The 26529-nt window shown below is 38.2% G+C and overlaps 2 protein-coding genes across 14 annotated transcripts in view; one reads left to right on the top strand and one right to left on the bottom strand.

Moving 5' to 3' along the window:
* The window catches only part of CPLANE1 (ciliogenesis and planar polarity effector complex subunit 1), a 133161-nt gene extending 127802 nt beyond the window's left edge, over positions 1-5359 (top strand). For 7 of the 9 annotated variants that reach the window (XM_007192192.2, XM_057539758.1, XM_057539764.1 and 4 more), the window contains 2 exons: positions 4151-4323; positions 4843-5359. In XM_007192192.2, coding sequence (XP_007192254.2) covers positions 4151-4323; positions 4843-5016 — 347 coding nt within the window. In that variant the 3' untranslated portion in view covers positions 5017-5359. The remainder of the gene's footprint in view (positions 1-4150; positions 4324-4842) is intronic. The other 2 variants (XM_057539763.1, XM_057539761.1) reach the window with 1 other exon arrangement.
* A 12627-nt stretch (positions 5360-17986) lies between these two features.
* The window catches only part of NIPBL (NIPBL cohesin loading factor), a 203777-nt gene continuing 195234 nt past the window's right edge, over positions 17987-26529 (bottom strand). For 4 of the 5 annotated variants that reach the window (XM_007192199.2, XM_057539730.1, XM_057539728.1 and 1 more), the window contains 2 exons: positions 20442-20630; positions 17987-19879 (listed from right to left, as the gene is read on the bottom strand). In XM_007192199.2, coding sequence (XP_007192261.2) covers positions 19514-19879; positions 20442-20630 — 555 coding nt within the window. In that variant the 3' untranslated portion in view covers positions 17987-19513. Of the gene's footprint in view, positions 19880-20400; positions 20631-26529 lie in introns of all 5 variants that reach the window. The other variant, XM_007192201.3, reaches the window with a different exon arrangement.

The following is a 26529-nucleotide window of genomic DNA, read 5'->3' as shown; positions in this document are numbered from 1 at the left end:
TAAATTTAAGAAAACTGAAATCATGTCAACCATCTTTTCTGACCCCAACCCTATGAGATTAGAATCAACTACAAGGAAAAAACTGTAAAAAACACAAACATGTGGAAGCTAAACAATATAATAGTAAACAACATGGATCACTGAAGAAATCAAAGAGGAAATCAAAAAATACCTGGAGACAAATGACAGTGAAAGCACAATGATCCAAAACCTATGGGACACAGTTCTGAGAGGGAAGTTTATAGCAATACAATCTTACCTCAGGAACAAGAAAAATGTCAAGTAAACAACCTAACCTTACACCTAAAGCAGCTAGAGAAAGAAGAACAAACAAAACCCAAAGTTAGTAGAATGAAAGAAATCATAAAAATTAGAGCAGAAATAAATAGAAACAAAGAAAACAATAGCAAAGATCAATGAAATCAAAAGCTTGTTCTTTGAGAAGATAAACAAAATTGATAAACTTTTAGCCAGACTCATCAAGAAAAAAAGAGAGAGGGCTCAAATCAGTAAAATCAGAAATGAAAAAGAAGTTACAGCAGACACCACAGAAATACAGAGGGACTACTACAAGCAATTCTATGCCAATAAAATGCACAACCTGGAAAAAATGGACAAATTCTTAGAAAGGTACAATCTCCCAAAACTGAACCAGGAAGAAATGGAAATATGAACACCGAAATTGAAACAGTGAATACAAGCACCGAAATTGAAACAGCAATTAAAAAACTTCCAACACACAAAAGTCCAGGACCAAATGGCTTCACAGGTGAATTCTATCAAACAATCAGAGAAGAGTTAACACCTGTCCTTCTGAAACTATTCCAAAAAATTGCAGATGAAGGAATACTCCCAAACTGATTCTATGAGGCCAGTGTCACCCTGATACCAAAACTAGACAAAGATACCACTCACACACACAACGAAAATTACAGGCCAATATCACTGATGAACATAGATGCAAAAATCCTGAACAGAATACTAGCAAACGAAATCCAGGGACTTCCCTGGTGATCCAGTGGTTAAGAATCCGCCTTCCAGTGCAGGGGACGCAGGTTCAATCCCTGGTCAGGGAACTAAGATCTCACATGCCACAGGGCAAGTAAGCCCACTCATTGCGACTACTGAGCCCGTATGCTCTAGAGCCCACATGCCACTAGAGAGCCCTGTGCCACCACTACCGAGTCCTTGCACTCTAGAGCCCGCGCACCACAACTAGAGGGCCCGCGCCCTGCAACTTCTGAGCCTGCATGTTCCAGGCTCATATGCCGCAACTAGTGAGCCCGTGCACCACAGCTACTGAGCCAACACGCTCTGGAGTCCATGCACCACAACTAGAGAGAAGCCTGCACACCACAACGAGGAGCCCGCACACCACAAAGAAAGATCCCGCATGCTGCAGTGAAGATTCCGCCTGCCGCAACTAAGACCCAATGTAGCCAAATAAAACTCCAACAGTACATTAAAAGGATCATACACCATGGTCAAGTGGGATTTATTCAAAAGATGCAAGGATTTTTCAGTATCTGCAAATCAGTGTGCTACACCATATCAACAAATTGAAGAGTAAAAACTATATGATCATCTCAATAGATGCAGAAAAAGCTTTTGACAAAATTCAACACCCATTTATGATAAAAACTCTCCAGAAAGTGGGCATTGAGGGAACATACCTCAACATAATAAATTTAGGCCATATACGACAAACCCACAGCTAACATCACACAAGATGGTGAAAAGCTGAAAGCATTCCCTCTAAGATCAGGAACAAGACAAGGATGTCCACTCTCACCACTTTTATTCAACATAGTTTTGGAAGTTCCAGCAATGAGAGAAGAAAAAGAAAAGGAATGCAAATTGAGAAAGAAGAAATAAAACTGTCATTGTTCGCAGATGACATGATACTATACATACCAAATCCTAAAGATGCTACCAGGAAACTACTAGAGCTCATCAATGAATTTGGTAAAGCTGCAGGATACAAAATTAATGCACAGAAATCTCTGGCATTCCTATACACTAGCAATGAAAAATCAGAAACAGAAATCAAGGAAACAATCCTATTTACCATAGCATCTAAAAGAATAAAATACCTAGGAATAAACCTACCTGTGGAGGCAAAAAGATCTGTACTATGAAAACTATAAGATGCTGATGAAAGGAAAGCAAAGATGATGCAAATAGATGGAAAGATATACCATGTTCTTGGATTGGAAGAATCAATATTGTCAAAATGACTGTACTACCCAAGACAATCTACAGATTCAATGCAATCCCTATCAAATTACCAATGGCATTTTTCACAGAACTAGAACAGAAAATTTTACAATTTGTATGGAAACACAAAAATGACCCCAAATAGCCAAAGCAATCTTGAGAAAGCAAAACAGAGTTGGAGGAATCAGGCTCCCTGACTTCAGACTAAACTACAAAGCTACAGTAATCAAAACAGTACGGTACTGGCACAAAAACAGAAATATAGATCAATGGAACAGTATAGAAAATCCAGAGATAAACCCACACACCTATGGTCAATTAATCTGTGACAAAGGAGGCAAGACTATACAGTGGAGAAAAGACAATCTCTTCAATAAATGATGCTGGGAAAACTGGACAGCTACATGTAAAAAAATGAAATTAGAACACTCCCTAACACCATACACAAAAATAAACTCAAAATGGATTAAAGACCTAAATTAAGACCAGACACTATAAAACTCCTCTTAGAGGAAAATATAGGCAGAACACCCTTTGACATAAATCACAGCAATATCTTTTTTGATCCATCTCCTAGAGTAATGGAAATAAAAACAAAAATAAACCAATGGGACCTCATTAAACTCAAAAACTTGCACAGCAAAGGAAACCATAAACAAAACCAAAAGACAACCCACAGAATGGGAGAAAAGTTTTGCAAACAATGTGACCAACAAGGGATTAATCTCCAGAATTTACAAACAGCTTATGCAGCTCATCAATATCAAAAAAAAAAAAAAAAACCAATCAAAAAGTGGGCAGAAGGCCTAAATAGACATTCCTCCAAAGAAGATATACAGATGGCCAAGAGGCACATGAAAAGATGCTCAACATTGCTAATTACTAGAAAATTGCAAATCAAAACTACAATGAGATATCACCTCACACCAGTGAAAATGGCCATTGTCAAAAAGTCTGCAAACAATAAATGCTGGAGAGGGTGTGGAGAAAAGGAATGTTGGTGGGAATGTAAATTCGTATAGCCACTATGGAGAATGGTATGGAGGTTACTAAAAAATCTAAAAATAGAGCTACGATATGATCCAGCAATCCCACTCCTGGGCATATATCTGGAGAAAACCATGGTTCGAAAGGATACGTGTACCACAGTGTTCATTGCAGTGCTGTTTACAATAGCCAAGACATGGAAGCAACCTAAACGTCCATCAACAGAAGAACGGATAAAGAAGATGTGGTACATATATACAATGGAATATTACTCAGCCATTAAAAAGAATAAAATAATGCCATTTGCAGCAACATGGATGGACCTGGAGATTATCATACTGAGCAAAGTACATCAGACAGAGAAAGACAAATATCATATGATAGTGCTTATATGTGGAATCTAAAAAAAATGATACAAATGAACTTACTTACAAAACAAACAGACTCACGGACTTAGAGAGCATGAGTCTTACCAGGGGAGAAGGGCGGGGGGAGGGATAGATTGGAAGTTTGGGATTGACGTATACACGCTTGCTATATTTAAAACAGATAACCAACAAGGACCTACTATAGCACAGGGAACTCTGCTGAATATTCTGTAATAACCTAAATGGGAAAAGAACTTGAAAAAGAATAGATACATGTATATGTATAACTAAATCACTTTGCTGTACACCTGAAACTAACACAACATTTTTAATCAGCTGTACTCCAATATAAAATAAAAAGTAAAACAAAACAAAAGAGGTGGCCAGAATTCAATTTCCTTCTGTCACACAGACAGAACAGGAATTGCTAGAACCCTAAAGCCAACCATATCCAGACCTTGTGATTCAAATATTAGGTAAGGTGTGACTGCCTTGGGTTTGATGATAAAAGGCACTGTAAGTAACAAACTTATAAATGAATCAGTTCTAATGTATGCATTGTTCTTTTCCCTTGAAAGGGTCTAATGCTCCCTGTCTGCGGTGTACAAAAAATCACACAAGTGCTGGTCTTGCACCTCAAACCAAGGAGGTATGTTTAGAGTATGAGAGAGAGGAGACTGTGGTGAGCCCCTGGATGGTACCTTCAGACATCCATGCGATTCTCTATGAGAGTCACAGTTCCCTTCTACAGGTACACGTTGTTCCAGGTTCCAGTTTGCCTAGTGATTCCTTGTGTTCTTTAGGGTTTTTTTGTTATTTATTTATTTATTTAGTGGGATGTAGACATACTGAAAGATTATTAGGTCAGTTTGAAGTAGCGATTCAAAGCATCTACACTTTTGGCTTAGTACTCCAGCATTTATCATTCAGAATTTTCCTTGACTGTATTTTCTTTTTAACCTAAAAAAAAAAAGACTCAAAAAACAAGACACAACAACAAAAATGTAAGAACAGATCATTGAACTATAGATATAAAAATCTATTCTGCCCACTCTTCAGACCTGGTGCCAGAATCTTGTTGTGTCAGGTGGTGTTCACTCAGCCCACTGCCAATCCAGATGTGCTGGGCAACCACAGCCCTGCTTCCCTTCATATTTCCTTCAGGCTTTGGTGGATGAGCAGCTCTAGAATCTTCGGAAAATTTAGTTCATGTTCCATTTATTTTTTCTCAGGCTAGGACCACAACTTACTGTCTTTCTCAATTTGATAGGACTCATCACCAACTGAAGAAAAGCCAGAGCCTCCTTTTGGGGTGTGTGGCACGGACGGCTTGTCTGAGAGCACGGGCAGCATCCTCAGCAAGCTTGACTGGGATGCCATTGAAGATATGGTGGCCAGTGTGGAGGACAAGAGCCCGTCTGTCCACTGGGCCCTGGACCTGTAAGACCTGAACGTCACTCTGCTTCCACGCAAAGGCCAGCAACTCAGCGTTGCAGTTCTGAAAGATTTGTGGGTTTAAGGGAGAGAAGCAATGAAGGAAGCAATGTGAATATACCACCTGCAGGCATATTATTACCTGGATTAGACATTTTAAGAGGAAAAATAAACATTTCTCAATAAGTTTGCCTTCAAGGGAAAGGGGTTAACTATAGATGTCTTATATGTTTTTGCATTTGACTTATTATCTTTAGGTATAATTTTTTAAATGATGAAATAAACAGTACCTTTCAAGCCAAGCTTGTATAATATTTAAGCTTCTTTCAATAAAAATCTTCTGTCTTGCCTCATCCTTTACCCCCTGAGTTTTGAGAAACAACCTTCGCTGGGTAAACCTGATAGGAAAAAAAAATTCTTTCATTGAGGTGAAGAAAATCACACTCTCACCAGAGACGCTCAATAATGAACTCCCATTTTAAAAGATATCCTAAAATTGTGTAGGGCTTGGCTGAAGAGTGAAAGGGAACCAGCCACCTTCCACTAATCCTGAACTTCTAAATAAAACATGTTCCACGTGGGCCAGGTCTTCTGTCCTCTGCCCTGTATCGTGAAAAGCCTTGGAGGAAGAAAAAGAGTTGGATGCTTTGGGTGCCTTGCAGAGTCTGGGCACTGCTACTACCCTGCACTTTGATCTCTGCCTTGTCAGCTCAGTGGGACCACTGTGGTCTGCTTGGACATAGCTCGTTATGCTGGAGTCGGGATAATACCCTTAAAGCAGAGAGCCAAGCATTTATGAGACTTACCTCGTGAGCTTCCCTTCCCTCGGGGATCACCGTCTTGTACTGCATGCTGCTGTCCAGTGTCTAAAAGCAGTTGCCTCACATGTTTTGTCCAATTTTATGGTTAAGGCATGCAGGCTAGTCATGTGCCAGTTACTCTGTCATAGCTGCAAGTGGAAGTCTTTTCTTGGTCTCAGTCAATTTTACACCCGTACAGCAAACCTGAAAATAAGGACTGAAGGAGGGTAGAGCATGTCAGCAGAAGACTGATGGTCCTAGGCAGTCTCCAGCCTCTAGCCTGAATATGTTCTCTTAGTCTTCAAAAAACTGCAGTATGACAGTTTTGTAGTGTGCCTGACACAGGAAACAGCCTTACAAGGAAGGGTCTAGACTGCACACCTTCCAAACAAACGAGGGTTAAAAGAAGCAGTTTCCATATCTAGATTTCAAGCACTTACCATGCTTGGGAATACCTCCAGTTATCAAAAGGATTCCCCAATTTCTCAAAACAATATTATTTTGCTCACATTTTCATTAGAAAATATGTTATACAGCATTTAGTATCATGTATATCTAAACTAAAGCCACATCTGAGTGTCCTGTTCTTTATTCTGGCTGAGTTTGGAATCTGTTAGCAAAGGAAGCTCAAACACAAAACTTCTGCCAAGAAATTATATCCATGGACCTGGCTTAAAAACACCAACTTCAGCCTTTCTTTCTTTCCTACTTCAGCTCCGTTTCTAGCCTATAGTATATGCTCAAGTGTTTGTTTGATGAATTCACGAAAAGCCATTATAGCTTATACCCTTTTCTATTTCTCAACAATTCAAATAATTATGTACCACGCTTTGTGTCCTGCTAGCTTTTCTACAAGAAATCAAACCTTGGACCTTACTGAGGAAATCTGAGAGAGAGGAATTCTGCAGAAGTCACATTGGTAGCCCTCCAGAACTCCAGTTTCCTTTAAGCATTGCTTATACCCTGACCCTTCGTGTGTGTTCAGCATTTGGACTGTGACTCTGTGTCATTAAGGTGACCCTAGTGGAAACTAATGCTTTCATTTTTTCATACAAATACTGAATCTGGGGAACATCTGAGAGGAAAGAATCCTTGTTAGTTAAGGTTGGTGTGTAGGTTAGGAATGAATTTATATATATGGGGCCTAGGGCCAACTTCCATGGCAGGAGTAGCCTAGTTGAAGGGGAAAATTTTATGTAGGATTTTTAAAAAACTGATACTAATTTAAAAAGAAGTATTTAAAATATATTCAGTCAGTAAAGGTAAAAACAAGCTAATTAAAATAACCAGCGTTAAGAATTTTAAAATGATAAAATATTTTACCGTTCGATAAATTATCTTGATTCCTTCTAAGACCTAAGTGAGAGGATAATAAAAGAATTTTTAAATGTATAAATCAACACAAACGAAGAGAATTGGAGAGGAGATATCACCGGAGGAGAGAAGTCACAGGAGGTGTAAGAGGGTGAGGAAGCCATAATAGAATTTGTGCAGAAGAGGATAGTGATGAACAGTGAATTTAAGATACAGAGCTGACAAGCACAAAAAGGGACTCAGTGAGACAATCATGGTGTAAGTCTTAGAACAGTTGCAACTCATCTCTGTATCCCTTGTGCAAAGAGCTCCCAGTAGCTATGCCCGAGGCAGGAGTCCAACTTCCCATCTGATTACCTTAGAGCAGAGATCAGCAAATCTGGCCTGCTTTCTGTTCTTGTAAATAAAGTTTTACTGAAAGACAACCTGCCCATCCATTCCCATGATATCTACGCTGCTTTTGCTCGTCAGTGGCAGAGTTGCATAGTTGCTACACAGACCATGTGACTTGCAAAGCCTAAAATACTTATTTTCTGACTCTCTTTAGAGAAAAAGTTTGCCAACCACTGCTCTAGAGTGGAGCTCACCAGATGAAATCCACCTATAAACGTTCAGAGCTTCAATAAAGAGCTTCAATAAACTTTCTAGTACCTTGCTCAAAAACCTGAATGGACAGTTAGGCATCACTTGACACAAAGAGAAAGCCCTTTTCATGAAAGGGAGAGTCAAAATTAAATGAGCAAAATAACAGACAAAAAGATCATGCAAGAAATAGAACAAGTGGTTTTTTAAAGCTAACAAGTTGGAAGGCTCAGGCAATGACAGAGGAAGCCCTATTCTCACATTTCTGTTAATAGAGAAGACATATTTCTTACCGGTGAGTGGCAAGAGTTCAACATCAATTGATTCCCATTTTAAAAACGAGTATACATGCATTCACCAAGTATATGTGTGGTCTCTTTGTCCCTACTTCTGGCTTTTGACGAGTGAGGGGCAGCTACTCCAGGAAGCTAAGTAGATTAAATGTTTGCTTTGCAGAGCACTCCACCAGCAGATGGATGGGTGTCTAGATTTGGGGCAAATGGCAGCAAGCTGGACTGTGGTTGCCGGTCCAGGCTACAATATGTTCTCTACTCTGGCTCTACTGACAATGAAGCTGTTAGTTTTATCTCTATCTGACTTCAGTGTATAATTCTAATCAGAACTCCAAGGAGTGAGGAATGTGATTTATCAGCCTCCTTAAATCTGAACATGTGAAGCATTGGCTGTGGCTTGAGCTCAGGCCTCCAAATGGCGAGAATGCTACTTTTTAATCTGACAGATAGATATGAGATGTTGCATTCATAAAATAAAACAAGTTACTGTATGAAAGGAGCAATCAGAGAACAAGAAGAAACTCTTTGAAATTTAAAATATAGCTGAAATAAAAATTTTAATAGCAGTTAGAAGATAAACTTGAAAAACTCTCAAAGATAGACTCAAAAGACCAAAAAAAAAAAAAAAAGCAAAAAACATAACTGAGGAGATCAGTCCAGGAAGAATAATATCTGACTAACAGAAATTATAGAGAGGGGCTTCCCTGGTGGTGCAGTGGTTAAGAATCCGCCTGCCAATTCAGGGGACATGGGTTCGATCCCTGGTCCAGGAAGATCCCAAATGCCACGGAGCAGCTAAGCCCATGCACCACAACTACTGAACCTACGCTCTACAGCCTGTGAGCCACAACTACTGAGTCCATGTGCCACAACTACTGAAGCCTGTCCACCTAGAGCCCATGCTCCACAACAAGAGAAGCCACCGCAATGAGAAGCCCGTGTAACACAACAAAGAGTAGCTCCTGCCTGCCGCAACTAGAGAAAGCCTGCGCACAGCAATGAAGACCCAACACAGCCAATAAATAAATAAATTAATTAATTAATTAAAAAAAAGAAATTATAGAGAGAAGAAACCAAGGGGAAGAAATTATCAAAGAAAATTCTCCATAGCTAAGAGCACAGATCAAAAGTCTATAACATGCCCTGTAGAATGAATTTCACAAAGAGATCCACTAAGAAACATCATAGTGAAATTTTACAATATGAGAAATACAGAAAATATCCTAAGTTTCTAGAGCAGGAAAGCACAAGTCATAAACAAAGGAATAATCATCAGTATGGTAGCAGCCCTCTTAACAGCAACAATACAGACTAGATTACGGTGAAAATACTTTCAAAGGGAAAAATTTCAATTTAGAATTCTAGACCCAGCTATCAACCATGAGGTGAAAATAATGACATTTTCAGACATCTAATGATTCGAAAATTTTGTCCTTATGTGTCCATTCTTAGGAAACTACTGCAGGATATGCTCAAGCAAACTGAACATTTTTAAGCAAAATGGAGGAAGTTTTGGGTTCCAGACATGGGTTCTGGATCCTACCAGAAGAGAGGCAGAAAAAGTCTGGTAGAACATCTTTGCAGCAGTCCTGAAAAATCGGTCCAGATTGGTGCAAAAGTAAGAACAGCTCCAGGAAGGAGTTTCTTGATGGAGGAATGCAGGAGGGGCAGGGGGAAGAAGACTCAAATGAATGATATGAAAGAAATCTGTAATTCTTTTGGAGCTCTATGTGGAAATTATGTAAGTGAAAAAGCAAAGCAATTTCACTAAAAGGAAAACAAGAATATACAATAAAGGAAATGTATTCATAGTAAACTTAGCTCTGATCGAACAATATTTACATAGTTTTATATTACATAAATGCTTATTAAAAATAGTGATATCCATACTGGGAGGAGAGGGAAAGACTATAAGAGCCAAGTCTTTATCTATCATAAAAAAGTCAATAGGGCACTTCCCTGGTGGTCCAGTGGTAAAGAATCCACCTTCCAATTCAGGGGACACGGGTTTGATCCCTGGTCAGGGAACTAAGATCCCACATGCCGCAGGGCAACTAAGCCCGCGTGCTCTAGAGCCTGCATGCCACAGCTAGAGAGAAGACTGCACGCTGCAACAAAAGATCCCACATGCCTCAACAAAGATCCCATGTGCCGCAAAAATAAACTAAAAAAAGTCAATAGATCATAATATAATTCAATATCTAAGTTCCAGAGTTAATAAATTGCAACAGTATATTCTTTAGAAATATGCATGTTAACTACACAAAGAAATCAGAGTGGTTGCCTGTAATTATATTAAAAGCCTGTCTCATTAAAATCTTTATCTTGGAATTACTCTGAACTGTATAAAAAGCAGGATTTTAAAGATTCAGTTGACAGTTTTAAGCTATCCAAGACTATTTTTCTCTTTTTTGGTTCCTTTCCTCACTTCAAATCATGGTTATTCCTCATGGGCTGTCCTCCAGATGAATCAGGGGTAAGTCATGTTATCTTTTATATGGATATCTACCCAGGAATACTTGTCTCACTCATCAAAACTTACTAAGGAAATTCACACCTGTTCTCTCCTCATTACAATTTAATTTTTAATTGTTGGCCATTATTTTAGCCTACCAAAAGCTATGTGACCAACTTAAACATCCTAACCACTTCTACAAATAAGGCTACTTCTCTCCTTCTACCACCACCACCCCAGCCAGAGTTATCATCATCACCTTCCACAGGGCGTTATTGGTCCCTCTCAGATCATTGTCAGTGCTCTTTAAAAAATGCAAATCTGGACTTCCCTGGTGGTGCAGTGGTTAAGAATCCGCCTGCCAATGCAGGGAACACGGGTTCAATCCCTGGTCTGGGAAGATCCCACAGGCCACAGAGCGACTGAGCCCGTGCACCACAACTACTGAAGCCCATGCACCCTAGAGCCTGTGCACCACAACTGCTGAGCCTGCATGCTGCAACTACTGAAGCCCGTGTGCCTAGAGCCTGGGCTCTGCAACAAGAGAAGCCACCGCAATGAGAAGCCCTCGTACAGCACCAAAGAGTAGCCCCCACTCTCCACAACTAGAGAGAAAGCCCGTGCACAGCAATGAAGACCCAATAAAGCCAAAATAAAATGAGATAAAATAAATTTAAAAATAAATAATTAAAAATGCAAATCTGACTTCACAAAAGCAAATCCCTGTTCCACTTCCCACCTATCTTAATTTCTTAATGGCTCCCCATTGCTCATAGGACATCCTTAACATGGCCTACAAAAGCATGATTTGGCCCATCTATTTCATCAGCTTCATCATTACTCTTTTTTCTCTGCCATTCACAGGAACTGCAAAGCTTTAAGCGATACGTGCTTTTCTTTTTTCTTCAGGCCCTTTGCATATGCCGTGTCATCAATTTGGGATTCTCCTTGCATCCCCTTCTTTCATCTAATTTTTTTCCCCCCAGACTTTATAGAGCTCAACCATCATGTCCCTAAGGAATGAACTGCTGGGAACAAAAAAAAAAAGAGAAGTTTTCCCTTTTATCATCAGTGGTTCAACCAACATTATTTGGTATCTATTATATATATTACATGTCAGGCTTTATCCGAGGATTAGTTTCACTTGGAGAAGGAAGACTTTCTTGTCTCCCTCAGCCCTCCAGACTATTTTAGTGCTACATACTCTCATAATTTCTGTTACTTTTCCTTTTAAGCACTCATTTCAACTGTAACTTAATAACTGTATAATTGTGTACTTTGTGGTTCATTTCTTATCTCTTCCACTAGAAACACAAGCTTGTTGCCAATGGGTCCAGCACAGTTTGTTGCTGATAGTATGCACTCAGCAAATACTTGTAAAATGACTGAATTTGCAAAAACTAAAAATAACGAACCAGTGCCAATACCAAGTGATCTCCAAGACAAACAGTATGACAGGAAAAAAAGAGGTAGAATCCAATGCTTTAAGCTCAGGAAAGGAGTGCAGAATGTAGCCTGTAATTCCTTCATCTCTGCAGCACCAAACTCCGCCTGTTCACTTGATTCATTCATTCCTACGGTCACGTTCCCTACCTGGTTTCCAGAACCACTCTACCTCAGAAATCCCACACACTCCTCTCTCTGACTTTATCACTCCACTATTCCACTTCTGCCACTCTCATTCTACTTGCTCTCCCACTTCATGGAGACCTCTGAACTTTGATCCTTCAATTTTCTCTCAATCCAGCTCTTCAACTATCCCCCCAACAAACTCCCGCCCCTGGCTCACTGATGAGTCACTCCTGCTGTGCAGCTGAGTGCTGCTGGGAAAAATAATGCAGTTTGGCATCTTCACGATCCTCCACATCGTAGCCAGTGAGTGCTTTTTCTGAACCACAACCCTGAGGATATTTACTGTTTAAAGCCCTTCCAAACTCTTAAATATGGCTTTTTAGGCCCTTTATTATCTGCTTTTCTCTCTAGCTTCACTACTCAGCATTTCAGTACTCTGTTGTCTCTCTTCCTGCCCTTGCCACTCTCCCTGATTCTCATTTATTTCTCAACTCAACCACAATCTGGCTTTGCTCTCATCCTCCCTGAAACAACTCTCGCTAAAATTTACCATTTACATCCTGAATGGCGGGATCAAGCATTTTTCAGTCTCAGTCTTACTGTGGCATTTCACGTGCTGCTCTCTATCTTCTTGAAACTCTCTAATCCCTTAGTTCTGGATTCTTCCCAGACTCTTCTAATCATTTCACCTGCCTCCATCACAAATGCATTTTTTCTTGCTGCACCTTAAATGTTAGTAGCCTCTAAGCTTGTTCTTTGGCTCTGCACTGCTTGCTTTAACTACAGCTTACGTGGCTGATGAGTCCCAAATGTAGGCCCTGACCAAACGTCCCCCCGAAAGTGTCATGTTCCCACCTTCTGCACATCACCTGAACATCCCATAAGGCACTCACTTTCAACATATTTAAAATTGAACCTAGTCATCTCAAGTAGAGAAACCTGATAGCTATTCTAGACAACTGTCTTCTTTTACCTTATCAGTCAACTGTCAAGTCTTGCTGTTTTTAGTTCCTAAATACATCTGCAATCTCTCCAATCTTCTTTATCCCTACTACCATCATTATCCTAGTTCAGGCTCTAACCATCCCTGAGACTATATTGCATTAATATCCTCTTCTTGACACCCTTAAATCTATCCTCTAGTAGCAGCCAGAGTGAGTTTTCAGTAATCCCTTGCTTAAGGTCCTTCCACTCCCTACACATTTAAATTCTCACAATTCTATACTTACCTCTCCTTAGTTCTGTAACTTCATTTTTTGATACTTTACTACCCACACCCTGTGCTGCTCACACTTCAAGTTCCCACTTAGCATGGCTATATGATTTTATGTACCAAACTTCATGTAACACTTATTTCAGAAACAATGGCTTCAGACTGTGTCTTCTGACTTCTCATCAATCCAAGTTTTAGTCTTCTATATCAAGCCAGGTAATGTAAAAGATAATTAAAAATAGAACACATAAAATATTACATTTTGGGCTTCCCTGGTGGCACAGTGGTTAAGAATCCACCTGCTGGGACTTCCCTGGTGGTGCAGTGGTTAAGAATCCGCCTGACAGTGCAGGGGACACGGGTTTGATCCCTGGTCTGGGAAGATCCCACATGCTGCGGAGCAACTAAGCCCGTGCACCACAAATAATGAGCCCACGTGCTCCAACTGCTGAAGCCCGGGCGCCTAGAGCCTGTGCTCCGCAACAAAAGAAGCCACAGCAATAAGAAGCCCACCCACCACAATGAAGTGTAGCCCCCGCTCGCCGCAACTACAGAAAGCCCGTGCACAGCAACGAAGACCCAACGCAGCCAAAAATCAATCAATCAATAAAAATAATTTTAAAAAAGCATTAGGAATATTTCAATTAAAAAAAAAAAAGAATCCGCCTGCCAATGCAGGGGACACGGGTTCGAGCCCTGGTCCAGGAAGATCCCACATGCCGCGGAACAACTAAGCCCATGCGCCACAACTACTGAGCCTGCACTCTAGAGCCCACGAGCCACAACTACTGAAGCCCGTGCGCCTAGAGTCCGTGCTCTGCAACAAGAGAAGCCACTGCAATGAGAAGGCCGCGCACAGCAACAAAGACTAGCCCCCGCTCACCGCAACTAGAGAAAGCCTGGGTGCAGCAACGAAGACCCAACGCAGCCAAAAAATAAATTAAAAAATATATATATATACATACTACATTTTACCATATCCATTTACCTAACAGGATGGTAGGCATCTCAAAAGTTACATTTAGTCATCAAGTAGCCTTCATTGAGATCTCAACGGGTGAAGAATGACCTGACAGACGAAATCTTCCTTATTAAGAACATCTGGAGGGTTGCTCTTGGCTCACTCTTGGCTCTAAGTATGTAGCTTATAGGTAACAAGTCACCTCTTTGAGCTTCAGCTTCACCTTAAAAAGAAGGGTTTGGATTAGAAAGGATCTCTTAATTTGTAATCCATGGATTTTCAAGTCAGGTCATTCATACATAGACCTGGGTGGGGTAACCATAAATCCCTTGAAATTGTATGCACAATTCTGGATATAAATTTGTTCAGTTTTCTAAGGAGAGAGAGTTCATGGTTTTCATTAGGTTCTCAAAGAAGTTCATGAATTACAAAGTGGTTAAGAACATCTGGATTAAAGGATTTCTCAGATTCCTCATATTGTGTAATTCTGTATTTTTAAAACTATGGAAAGTGCAGATCCACTGTTGGTTTAGCTTTTATGACAAACCTAGATTATAACTACTTTTCCCTTTCCTTTATTTCAGAATCTAAATCTAATAAGGGTAAGCCTAAATTATAATTCTAGGCAAGTTATGATCAAGCCAAACTTACAGGCATGTCTTAGCAGAAGAAAGGCTAATGTCAAAGGTGAAGACCCTAGAACTACTTGACAAAGTAACACAGAATAACTTTTCATTTCTAAGGGTCTAAGTGACTGAGATTAAACAATGACTGAAAAAAGTAACAAATACACAGGGGCAAAATTCCCTTCAGCAAAAACTGTAATGCCTATGAACTATAGAGTAAAAAACAATCACAGTTTGTAGTCCACTTATTTCAAACAATAATTAACACAAAAGTTTCTAACAGAGGGACTATAATCCTAGGGTATCCTCTATTATCTATTTAAACCTCTGTTTCCTTACTTCAGTTCTTTATCTCCAATTGCCTGCTTGGCATTTGCCAAGTAGAATTCAAAGGATGTTTATTATCACCATCTGTCTGAAAACTAGACCTATCTCCTCACTTCATTATCTCTGTAATGGTACCTCCGTCCTAGTTATGCAGGCTCAAGAATAAATACATGAGTTTGGATGAGAGACAATGACTCTCAAATGTACCATAAATTCAGGTAAGAAAAATGATTACAAACCAGAAAATAACTGTTATCCTTCTATTTAGAATTAACTATTTTCTTAAGAATCCAAAGACTTCATGAAAAATTTGCAAATAAAAGGCAGATGAAGATACATATAAAAACTAAAAAAAAGACACTTTTTGAGGAAAGTGAAAATATGAACACTTACTGGATACTTGAGGTCAAGGAGTATTTAACATTTAAAGATATTTTTATAGAGGAAATAATATGATGCCTGGGATTTGTTTCAGAAAAATGAGGGAGAGGAGTGTATAGGGTATAATGCAAACAAGCTTTATCAGAAATTCAGAATTGATTGAAACTGAGTGGTAAGTACATGGCGGTTCCATAACAAAAAGTTAAAATAGTTAAATTCTGATGAGAAAAAAACCCTGTGTGCATATGGCATCACTATGAGCAACGAAGCCATACACAACGGGAGTCTTAAAAAGGAAGGGTGGGTTTGTCGTTTTTTCTTGGTTGTCATGCAAAACGTATGAGGATTTTATGACCACTTGGTCAATAAACTATGCAAACTGGAATTTGGTCAGTGACCTTTTCTATCATACCAAATTTACACACAAATGTTTCTCAGATGGGACCAATACAAGTGAATTAAAAAAAACTTCACATAAATAAAAAAATCAATTTGTGTAATAAATATCTATGACAAAAATTAGCTAAGGGTTAAACTTCATAAATAGTTTTAAAATAAGCAAGGCAAAAGGTTCAAACAAGCAGAACTTTTGTAGAGCAAAAATTACTATCGAATGTTTCAAATTATTTTAAATGGGTAATCTGATGCATTTTATATTTGCAAAAGTAATCTTATTCCAGTTGATATCAATATTTCTAAAGATGCAGACTACCTGGACATTAAGATAGGGACCAGGACGAGTGCTTTATGCAACTAAAAATGGTGTGTGGAGGAGGGAGAACCATACACCTTCATGGTTAAATTCACTTTCTAAATGAAAGTATGATAAATTTGCTTGCTGGTCATGAAATCTATTGGGTTGGCCAAAAAAGACTTACCTGTCTTCATGAAATAGACTACAGTTGTTAAAAATTGCTGTGTGCTTCAGTTTACCTGCTAACAATTCAAATACTCAACATATTAACAGAATAAGCCATATACTACTTTCCCCTAAAAGTTCAGAATTTCTTCTCCTAGAGATTACTAAATTCTCTTTTCTGCATTTGTATTTTGGTATGGATTTTTTAAAAAACGACCCATTCGTCAAAATAATAAATAATTTAAATAAGAAAATATTAAATTTCATATTAATATAAAAAGTGAAGGCATACTTAGAAATGTTCATTTCAAATATAACCTCTTTTCAATACAAATCAATAAAACATGGTACAGCTTACTACTTATCAACAAACTATAGACTGAAATTTGTAAATTCCCAATACACTTTAAAATTTTGATTTGTATAATTGACTGCCAAGGCCTTAACTTATTTTAGTGTTAAGACCTAAAATCACATTTGAGAAATCTACTTTTCGAAAACCTTGGTTTGTATATTTAAGGGCTTCATCAATTATACCAATATTAATATACTAATAGCTAAAATATTGGAGCTTAGAATAGATGGAAAATTCCTGAAGACAGCAATTCATCTATGACCAACCAAGCTAACAGAAGCATTACTCTAAATGGGATCCCCAAGTATATATACTCCAAGGATCCTTTAAGAACTGGTTTACTTTCAGAAAGGATCATCTCCTTTAATGCTTGATGTTCAATTAACTTAGAGTAGTGAGATGCAATTACTTCAACTCCAAATTTAAATCCCTATTGTAACATTTAAAAGCAGATTACTGAATCCTGCTGAGCCTCAATTTTCCTTATCTACAAAATGGGGAAAAAAGATTTAACTAGCAGAGTTTTTGTAAAAATTAAAAGACACCATGGAGACTTCCCCAGTGGTGAAGTGGTTAAGAATCCACCTGCCAATGCAGGAGACACAGGTTCGAGCCCTGGTCCGGGAAGATCCCACATGCCGCAGAGCAACTAAGCCTGTGTGCCACAACTACTGAGCCTGTGTTTCTAGACCCCATGTGCCACAACTGAAGCACGTGTGCCTAGAGCCCGTGCTCCGCAACAAGAGAAGCCACCTCGATGAGAAGTCCGTGCACTGCAATGAACAGTAGCCCCCACTTGCCGCAACTAGAGAAAGCCCGCACGCAACAATGAAGACCCAATGCAGCCAAAAATAAACAAATAAATGTTCCTTTAAAAAAAAAAAAAAGACACCATGCATCACTGAATGTCAGCATTCAAAACTGGCTGGTTTTTTTTTTTTTTACCCACATCTCTATTCTTTAAAACTCTAGAGGCTGGGTTTTACATTCTACTTTTCCTAACTGGTATTTTACTCTTATTGATATATCATTGTTGTTTTCAAAAGCCACCTCAAATCTTTTGCTGATAAAACAAACTCCAAAGGTGAAAAAACCCAATCTACAATAGTTTTGTCCCACATAGTTCACGGTAAAAAGGAAGAGGAAACATGCAATTAAGTGGAAGAAAAAGAAGAATGAGAAAACATTTCCTTCAAGAAAAAGTTCTGAAATAATTCCACATAGGAAATGGATCCTGTAAAGTTATTTTCATAGTGGTTTAATAGGTGTTCACAAAAAGGTATTTTATGGCAATGTCACTCTTCCTCACAAATTATCTTCATTTATTGGCCAATTTCATAAAACTTAACATTCTAGAGGTCAGATTTAAAAAGCTGACTTAAAAATAGTACATATTTTAAAAAAGACTTAACTTTGAAACAGACCTCGTCCCCTGTAAATTTTAGGCATTACTATTTCTGAGCATCAACTATGCAAATCAACTAATTAAATACCCACCTCCCCATCTGTAGTAACAGATAAACGACAACTGCTCCCAAAAGATGTATAAAACATTTAGAATAGAAAATGAATAAACATCTCAACTAGTAAAATTACTCCTTTTTCAGCATTAAAAAATAACTTGTGAAAAATGTAATGTTATTATGAAGTGTCATAGTCATCTCAATTCTATTTTGAAAATAACACATGGCATAATTTTAACTAAGAGAAATGCTAGTTTTCCAAAATAGCATGATTGTTACCTTTCCCCAAGACTGTTACCTTTTCCCAAGGTTTAAAAAATAAATATTACCATCATGACATTACTAGAAAGAAATTGAAGCATACAAGGAATAAACTATAGTTTCTTTTTATATCAAAATGTACTCTTGAAAATGTGTTTGGCACAGTGCTAAATCATATATAGTTAATACTAAATATTGCAGGATACAATAAAACACTGGAATTAATTGTTTACACCCTCTCATGGGAATGAAAATAATAGATACCAATTATTCAGAAGTCAGCCTATACAAACTGTATAAACAATATTTTATGTTTTGTTTTGAAAACCAGTGATATAATAAATTTTACATAAAAGACTGAAAAATAATATAAATGGATTTAAACAGATCTTTACAATAAGAAATTCAAATGGAAACAGACAAGTAACAAAGAGAAGTAAAAAAATTTATTGCAGTATTCGCTCCACCAGATTGCCTGGGGATCCCTTTTCTTGTATTGTTTTCAGGGTGACCTAATACATCAAAATCTACATTTACAAAAACTCCTTCTGCAGATAGGTCATAGATACTGCATGCTTTTTTTTTTTTTTTTCCAACAGAATAAATTATATATCCAGGAGATTCTGCCATTTTACAGCCTGGAAAAAACAATGCTTCCCTGGAAACTGGGCTAAGCTAAAGAAAGCCATCCGCTGCTAGGTTAAACTCCAAGAACACTTTATTAAGAACATTAACAGACTAATTTCCAACATTCACTTGTTTATTTTTTAAACAGAAAGTTTTTTTTCCAAGATATAAACAATTTTTGTTAAACTATAATACAGTGGGAGTAAAAATGAACTGAGAATCTGTTTCTGCTGCACAACAGCGAAGGGAGCTCCCACAAAAATGTTTTGCCCAACATTTCCTTCTTTTGTTCCTGCATCCCAGGTTCCATTCTTACTCTTCATAAAACTGATTTTTTTTTTTGCCAGAATGTTGATATTTCAAGTTTTTCTGCCTTTAAAAAAAAACTCCTGTAAATTTGGCTGCATGTACAAATTCATTAGCTGGAAGTCCCGTCCTTGGCGGCATACAGGGATCGTAAAGTCTGAACAACTTTATTAGTCAGCTTATTAGCACTCGTTAGAGCAATTTTTTTGTAAATAATGTCTGACTCTTTAATAGTGTCTACCCAAGGCACCAGTTTGCGGCCATCACGGCGCTTAGCCTCAGTCCAGGAGCCACTGTAGGAGCCTGCCATCCACTGAACACTGAAGCCATTGCTGGTTTTCTGTACTACTCTTGCAATTTGTGGTCGATCTTTGTACTTTGGACAGCAAATAGCGATGACATCCATGACGTCAACACTTTCATTCATCTGTGCTGCCAACTCCGTAGAGTCTGAATTTCGTTTTGACCTTCTCAATGACTAAAACATTGGGAGGGGGGAAAAAAGACCAAGTGTTACACAAAATAATTTTAGTGAAATTATTGTTTTTATTGCTTTTAATCCCTTGACGCCGGGAGTTGGGATTTCCCAGCACACTTCCATTGCCGGCAATGAGACGCACCGTGACCGCCAGCGCCAAGGGGTTAACATATACTTGTAAAACCATGTAACTCTTAATTTGTACCCGTGTCTTTACTCTTATTGATATATAAAATTATATGTACATATGAACCATAAAGCTACATAAAACTTATCAACAATAAAAAAGGATAACACACATTAATACAATCCAAAGAAAAATTAATAACCCTTTATGCTGGATAAATCTCATTTCTGTTTTTTTCTTTTTTATTGTCTTTTATGTTAAACTTTCTACAAAAGGATGTATAAATGGATAAGTAGAGAATTTCTATCTACAAAATGTTTTCTCTCATAAGTATTACATTACTTGGTGTACATTTAATAGACTGACATATATAAGCACATAAAAATCATTTTACGTAATACGCTGCGAAATACGTTGACTCCTCCTCCGCCTCACCCCTGAAGTGCCTCCTCCTCTATCCTCCCCATCACTTTCATCATCTTCTGTCTCTGCTGCTGCATTATTTTTAGGGCTGCCTCCTCCAAGCAGCGAGGTAATTGCTTTGTTCCGAGCATTTGTGCTAGCTGACACCTCCCCTTCTTCTTCCTCTTCATCAGGGTCCAGATGTTCCATGAGAAGTTTGAACTACAAAAATTAGATATTAATTTAGAATTTTAAGTAAATTTTTTCAAACAAGACTGCCAAATTCCTAAAAGTTTTCCTTTATTTAAAATTTTTTTCTTAAATGTTTTCCATGGTAGTGGTTTGGTGTGGGTGAAACAGACTTTAGCTATTGTCCAAGTTGGGGGCTGGCAAACATTTTCTGTAAAGAGCCAGATAGTAAGTATTTTTGGCTTTGCAGGCCAAAATGCAGTACAAAAATGAATGGGCATGGCTGTTTCAATAAAACTTTATTTTACACAAACAGGCAGTTGGCCAGATTTGGCCCATAAGCCAGATGTTGCGGACCCTGATCCCAGTTATCAAGCAGCCAAGTGATTACTGATTATTAACAGACTTTTAAACATTTCTGCCCCCCATTTTCTGCTCTCCACCAAGATAAGAGGATACAACAGGAAACAAAAAATGTTGAAGAATTTTAAAGAACTAAAATAAATGTCAAATTTAGAGTACAAGGTTTGCAGTCTATGAATAATATGAAAATCATTGTGTACATTACGTTCTTGGTCAAAAAAATCATTATTAGTTGTGTTCAACTATCAGCTTTAAGTAGATTAAAATTAAAGACTTTATTTTTACTTTTTAGTAAAATCTCGAAAAATTTTTTAAAACGTTGAAAAATTTTTATTCTGGTAAAATATATATAACATAAAATTTACCATTTTAAAGTGTTTAATTCATTGACAGTAAGTATATTCACACTGTTGTACAATCATCACCACAGTCATTTCAAAAACTTTTTCATCATCCCCCAAAGAAACTCAATCTGTACCCATTCAATACTTCCCCCCATTCCTGAGACAGCGGATGCAGGAAGAACTACAATCCTGCAGCCTGTGGAATGAAAACCACAATCACAGAAAGAGAGACAAAATGAAAAGGCAGAGAATTATGTCCCAGATGAAGGAACAAGAAAAAAAAGAGAAAAGCAATTGAATGAAGTGGAGATAGGCAACCTTCCAGAAAAAGAATTCAAAATAATGACAGTGAAGATGATCCAGGACCTTGGAAAAAGAATGGAGGCAAGGATTGAGAAGATGAAAGAAATGTTTAACAAAGACCTAGAAGAATTAATGAACAAATAGAGATGAATACAATAACTGAAATGAAAAATATGCTAGACAGAATCAATAGCAGAATAACTGAGGCAGAAGAACGTATAAGTGACCTGGAAGACAGAATGGTGGAAATCACTACTACGGAACAGAATAAAGAAAAAAGAATGAAAAGAAATGAAGACAGCCTAAGAGATCTATGGGACAACATTAAATGCACCAACATTCGCATTATAGGGGTCCCAGAAGAAGAAGAGAGAGAGAAAGGACCTGAGAAAATATCTGAAGAGATTATAGTTGAAAACTTCCCTAACATGGCAAAGGAAATAGCCACCCAAGTCCAGGAAGTGCAGAGTCGCAGGCAGGATAAACCCAAGGAGAAATATTCCAAGACACAGAGTAATCAAATTTACAAAAATTAAAGACAAAGAAAAATTATTAAAAGCAACAAGGGAAAAACGACAAATAACATACAAGAGGACTCCCATAAGGTTAACAGCTGATTTCTCAGCAGAAACTCTACAAGCCAGAAGGGAGTGGCATGATATACTTAAAGTGATGAAAAGGAAGAACCTAGAACCAAGAATACTCTACCCAGCAAGGCTCTCATTCAGATTCCACAGAGAAATCAAAAGCTTTACAGACAAGCAAAAGCTAAGAGAATTCAGCAACACCAGACCAGCTTTGCAACAAATGCTAAAGGAACTCCTCTAGGCGGGAAAGAGACTAGCAACTTAAAACAATCTTGTACATATACAGACTGCTATATCAAAACCTCATGGGAACAGCAAACCCAAAAGCTACAATAGATACACACACAAAAGAAAAAGCAACCCAAACACAACATTAAAGATGGTCATCAAACCACAAGAGAAGAGAACAAAAGAGGAAAGAAAGAAGACCTACAGAAACAAACTGAAAACAATTAAGAAAATGGCAAAAGGAACACACATACCAATAATTACTTTAAATGTAAATGGATTAAATGCGTCAACCAAAAGACACAGGCTCACTGAATGGATACAAAAACAAGACCCATATATATGCTGTCTACAAGAGACTCACTTCAGACCTAGGGACACATACAGACTGAAAGTGAAGGGATGGAAGAAGGTATTCCATGCAAATGGAAATCAAAAGAAAGCTGCAGTAGCAATACTCATATCAGACAAAATAGGCTTTAAAACAAAGAATGTTACAAGAGACAAAGAAGGACACTACATAACAATCAAGGAATCAATCCAAGAAGAAGGTATAACAATTGTAAACGTATATGCACCCAACTTAGGAGCACCACAGTATATAAGGCAAATACTAACAGCCATAAAGGGAGAAATCGACAGTAACACAATAATAGTGGGGGACTTTAACACCCCACTTTCATCAATGGACAGATCAGCCAGACATAAAATCAGTAAGAAAACACAGGCCTTAAATGACACATTAGACCAGATGGACTTAACCAATATTTATAGAGCACTCCATCCAAAAGCAGAAGAATACACATTTTTCTGAAGTGTACATGGAATATTCTCCAGGACTGACCACATCCTGGGCCATAAAGTGAGCCTTGGTAAATTTAAGAAAACTGAAATCATATCAAGCATCTTTTCTGACCACAACACTGTGAGATTAGAAACAAACTCCAAGAAAAAGACTATAAAAACACAAATACGTGGAGGCTAAACAATATGCTACTAAACAACCAATGGATCACTGAAGAAATCAAAGAGGAAATAAAAAAAAATCTAGAGACAAATGAAAATGAAAGCACAATGATCCGAAACCTATGGGATACGGCAAAAGCAGTTCAAAGAGGAAAGTTTATAGCAATACAATCTTACTTCGGGAAACAAAGTAACCCGAACAACCTAACCATACACATAAAGCAACTAGAGAAATAAGAACAAACAAAACCGAAAGTTAGTAGAAGGAAAGAAATCATAAATATCAGAGCAGAAACAAATGAAATAGAGACAAAGAAGACAAGAGCAAAGATCAATGAAACTAAAAGCTGGTTCTTTGAAAAGATAAACAAAACTGATACACCTTTAGCCAGACTCATCAAGAAAAAAAAGGAGAGGACTCAAATCAATAAAATGAAAAATGAAAAAGGAGAAGTTACAGCTGACACCACAGAAATACAAAGGATCGTAAGAGACTACTATATGCAACTGTATGCCAGTAAAATAGACAACCTGGAAGAAATGGACAAATTCTTATAAAGGTACAGTCTCCCAAGACTGAACCAGGAATAATTAGAAAATATGAACCAATTACAAGCACTGAAATTGAAACTAATTAAAAAACTCCCGGGCTTCCCTGGTGGCGCAGTGGTTGAGAATCCACCTGCCAACGCAGGGGACACAGGTTCCAGCCCTGGTCCGGGAAGATCCCACATGCCATGGAACAACTAAGCCCGTGCGCCACAACTGCTGAGCCTGCGCTCTAGAGCCTGCGAGCCACAACTACTGAGCCCACGTGCCACAACTACTGAAGCCCGCACGCCTAGAGCCCGTCCACGCTCTGCAACAAGAGAGGCCACTGCAGTGAGAGGCCCGCGCACTGCAGCGAAGAGTAGCCCCTCTTGCTACAACTAGAGAAAGCCCGCGTGCAGCAACAAAGACCCAACACAACCAAAAAAAAAAAAAAACTCCCCAAAAACGGAAGTCCTGGCCCTGATGGCTTCACAGGTGAATTCTATCAAACATTTAGAGAAGAGCTAACACCTACCCTTCTGAAACTGTTCCCAAAAAGTGCAGAGGAAGGAAAACTCCCAAACTCATTCTGTGAGGCCACCATCACCCTGATACCAAAACCAGACAAAGATACCACTAAAAAAGAAAATTACAGGCCACTATCACTGATGAACGTACATGCAAAAATCCTCAACAAAATACTAGCAATTCAAATTCAACAATACATCAAAAGGATCATACACCATGATCAAGTGGGATTTATCCTAGGGATGCAAGGAGTTTTCAATATCCACATATCAATCAGTGTGATATACCACATCAACAAACTGACAAATAAAAACCATATGATCAGGACTTCCCTGGTGGCGCAATGGTTAAGAATCCGCCTGCCAATGCAGGGGACACAGGTTCGAACCCTGGTCTGGGAAGATCCCACATGCCATGGAGCAACTAAGCCCATGTGCCACAATTACTGGAGCCCTTGCTCCACCACAAGAGAAGCCACAGCAATGAGAAGCCTGTGCACTGCAACGAAGAGCAGCTCCTGCTTGCTGCAACTAGAGAAAGCCCACACACAGCAACAAAGACCCAACGCAACCAAAAATAAATAAATAAATCTATATATTAAAAAACCCCCAAATGATCATCTCAGTAGATGCAGAAAAAGCATTTGACAAAATTCAACACCTATTTATGATAAAACTCTCCAGAAAGTGGGCACAGAGGGAACCTACCTCAACATAATAAAGGCCATATAAGACAAACCTACAGCTAGCATCATACTCAATGGTGAAAAGCTGAAAGCATTTCCTCTAAGATCAGGAACAAGACAAGGATCCCCACTCTCACCACTTTTATTCAACATACTTTTGGAAGTCCTAGCTACGGAAATCAGAGAAGAAAAAGAAATAAAAGGAATCCAAATTGGAAAAGAAGACATTAAACCGTCACTGTTTGCAGATGACATGATACTATATATATAAAATCCTAAAGATGCTATCAGAAAATTACTAGAGCTCATCAATGAATTTGGTAAAGTTGCAGGATACAAAATCAATACACAGAAATGTGTTGCATTTCTATACACTAACAATGAAAGATCAGAAAGAGAAATTCAAGAAACAATCCCATTTACCACTGCATGAAAAAGAATACACCTAGGAATAAACCTACCTAAGGAGGCAAAAGACCTGTACTCTGAAAACTATAACATGCTGATGAAAGAAATCAAAGAAGACACAAACAGATGGAAAGATATATCATGTTCTTTGATTGAAAGAATAAATATTGTCAAAATGACTATACTACCCAAGGCAATCTACAGATTCAATGCAATCCCTATCAAATTACCAATGGCATTTTTCACAGAACTAGAACAAAATATCTTAAACTTTGTATGGAGACACAAAAGACCTCAAATAGCCAAAGTAATCTTGAGAAAGAAAAATGGAGCTGGAGGAATCAGGGTCCCTGACTTCTGACTATACTACAAAGTTTTAGTCATCAAAACAGTATGGTACTGGCACAAAAAAAGAACTACAGATCAATGGAACAGGACAGAAAGCCCAGAAATAAACCTACCCACCTATGGTCTACTAATCTATGACAAAGGAGGCAAGATTACACAATCGTGGAAAGACAGTCTCTTCAACAAATGGTGCTGGGAAAACTGGACAGCTACGTGTAAAAAAATGAAATTAGATCATTCTTTAACACCATACACAAAAATACGCTCAAAATGGATTAAAGACCTACATGTGAGACTGGACATTATAAATCCTCCTAGAGGAAAACACAGGCAGAACACTCTCTGACATAAATCGCAACAATATCTTTTCTGATCCATCTCCCAGAGTAATGGAAAAAAAAAATAAACAAATGGAACCTAATTAAACTCAAAAGCTCTTGCACAGCAAAGGAGACCATGAACAAAATGAAAAGACAACCCACAGAATGGGAGAAAATATTTGCAAATGATGTGATCGACAAGGGATTAGTCTCCAAAATTTACAAACAGCTCATGTGGCTTAATATCATCAAAACAAATAACGCAATCAAAAATGGGCAGAAGACCTAGACATTTTTCCAAGGAAGACATATGGATGGCCA

The sequence above is a fragment of the Balaenoptera acutorostrata genome, chromosome 2 (assembly GCF_949987535.1).
Source record: "Balaenoptera acutorostrata chromosome 2, mBalAcu1.1, whole genome shotgun sequence".
Taxonomy (NCBI): domain Eukaryota; kingdom Metazoa; phylum Chordata; class Mammalia; order Artiodactyla; family Balaenopteridae; genus Balaenoptera; species Balaenoptera acutorostrata.
The sequence above is the reverse complement of the archived record's forward strand: the minus strand, read 5'-3'. Positions and strand labels throughout refer to the sequence as shown.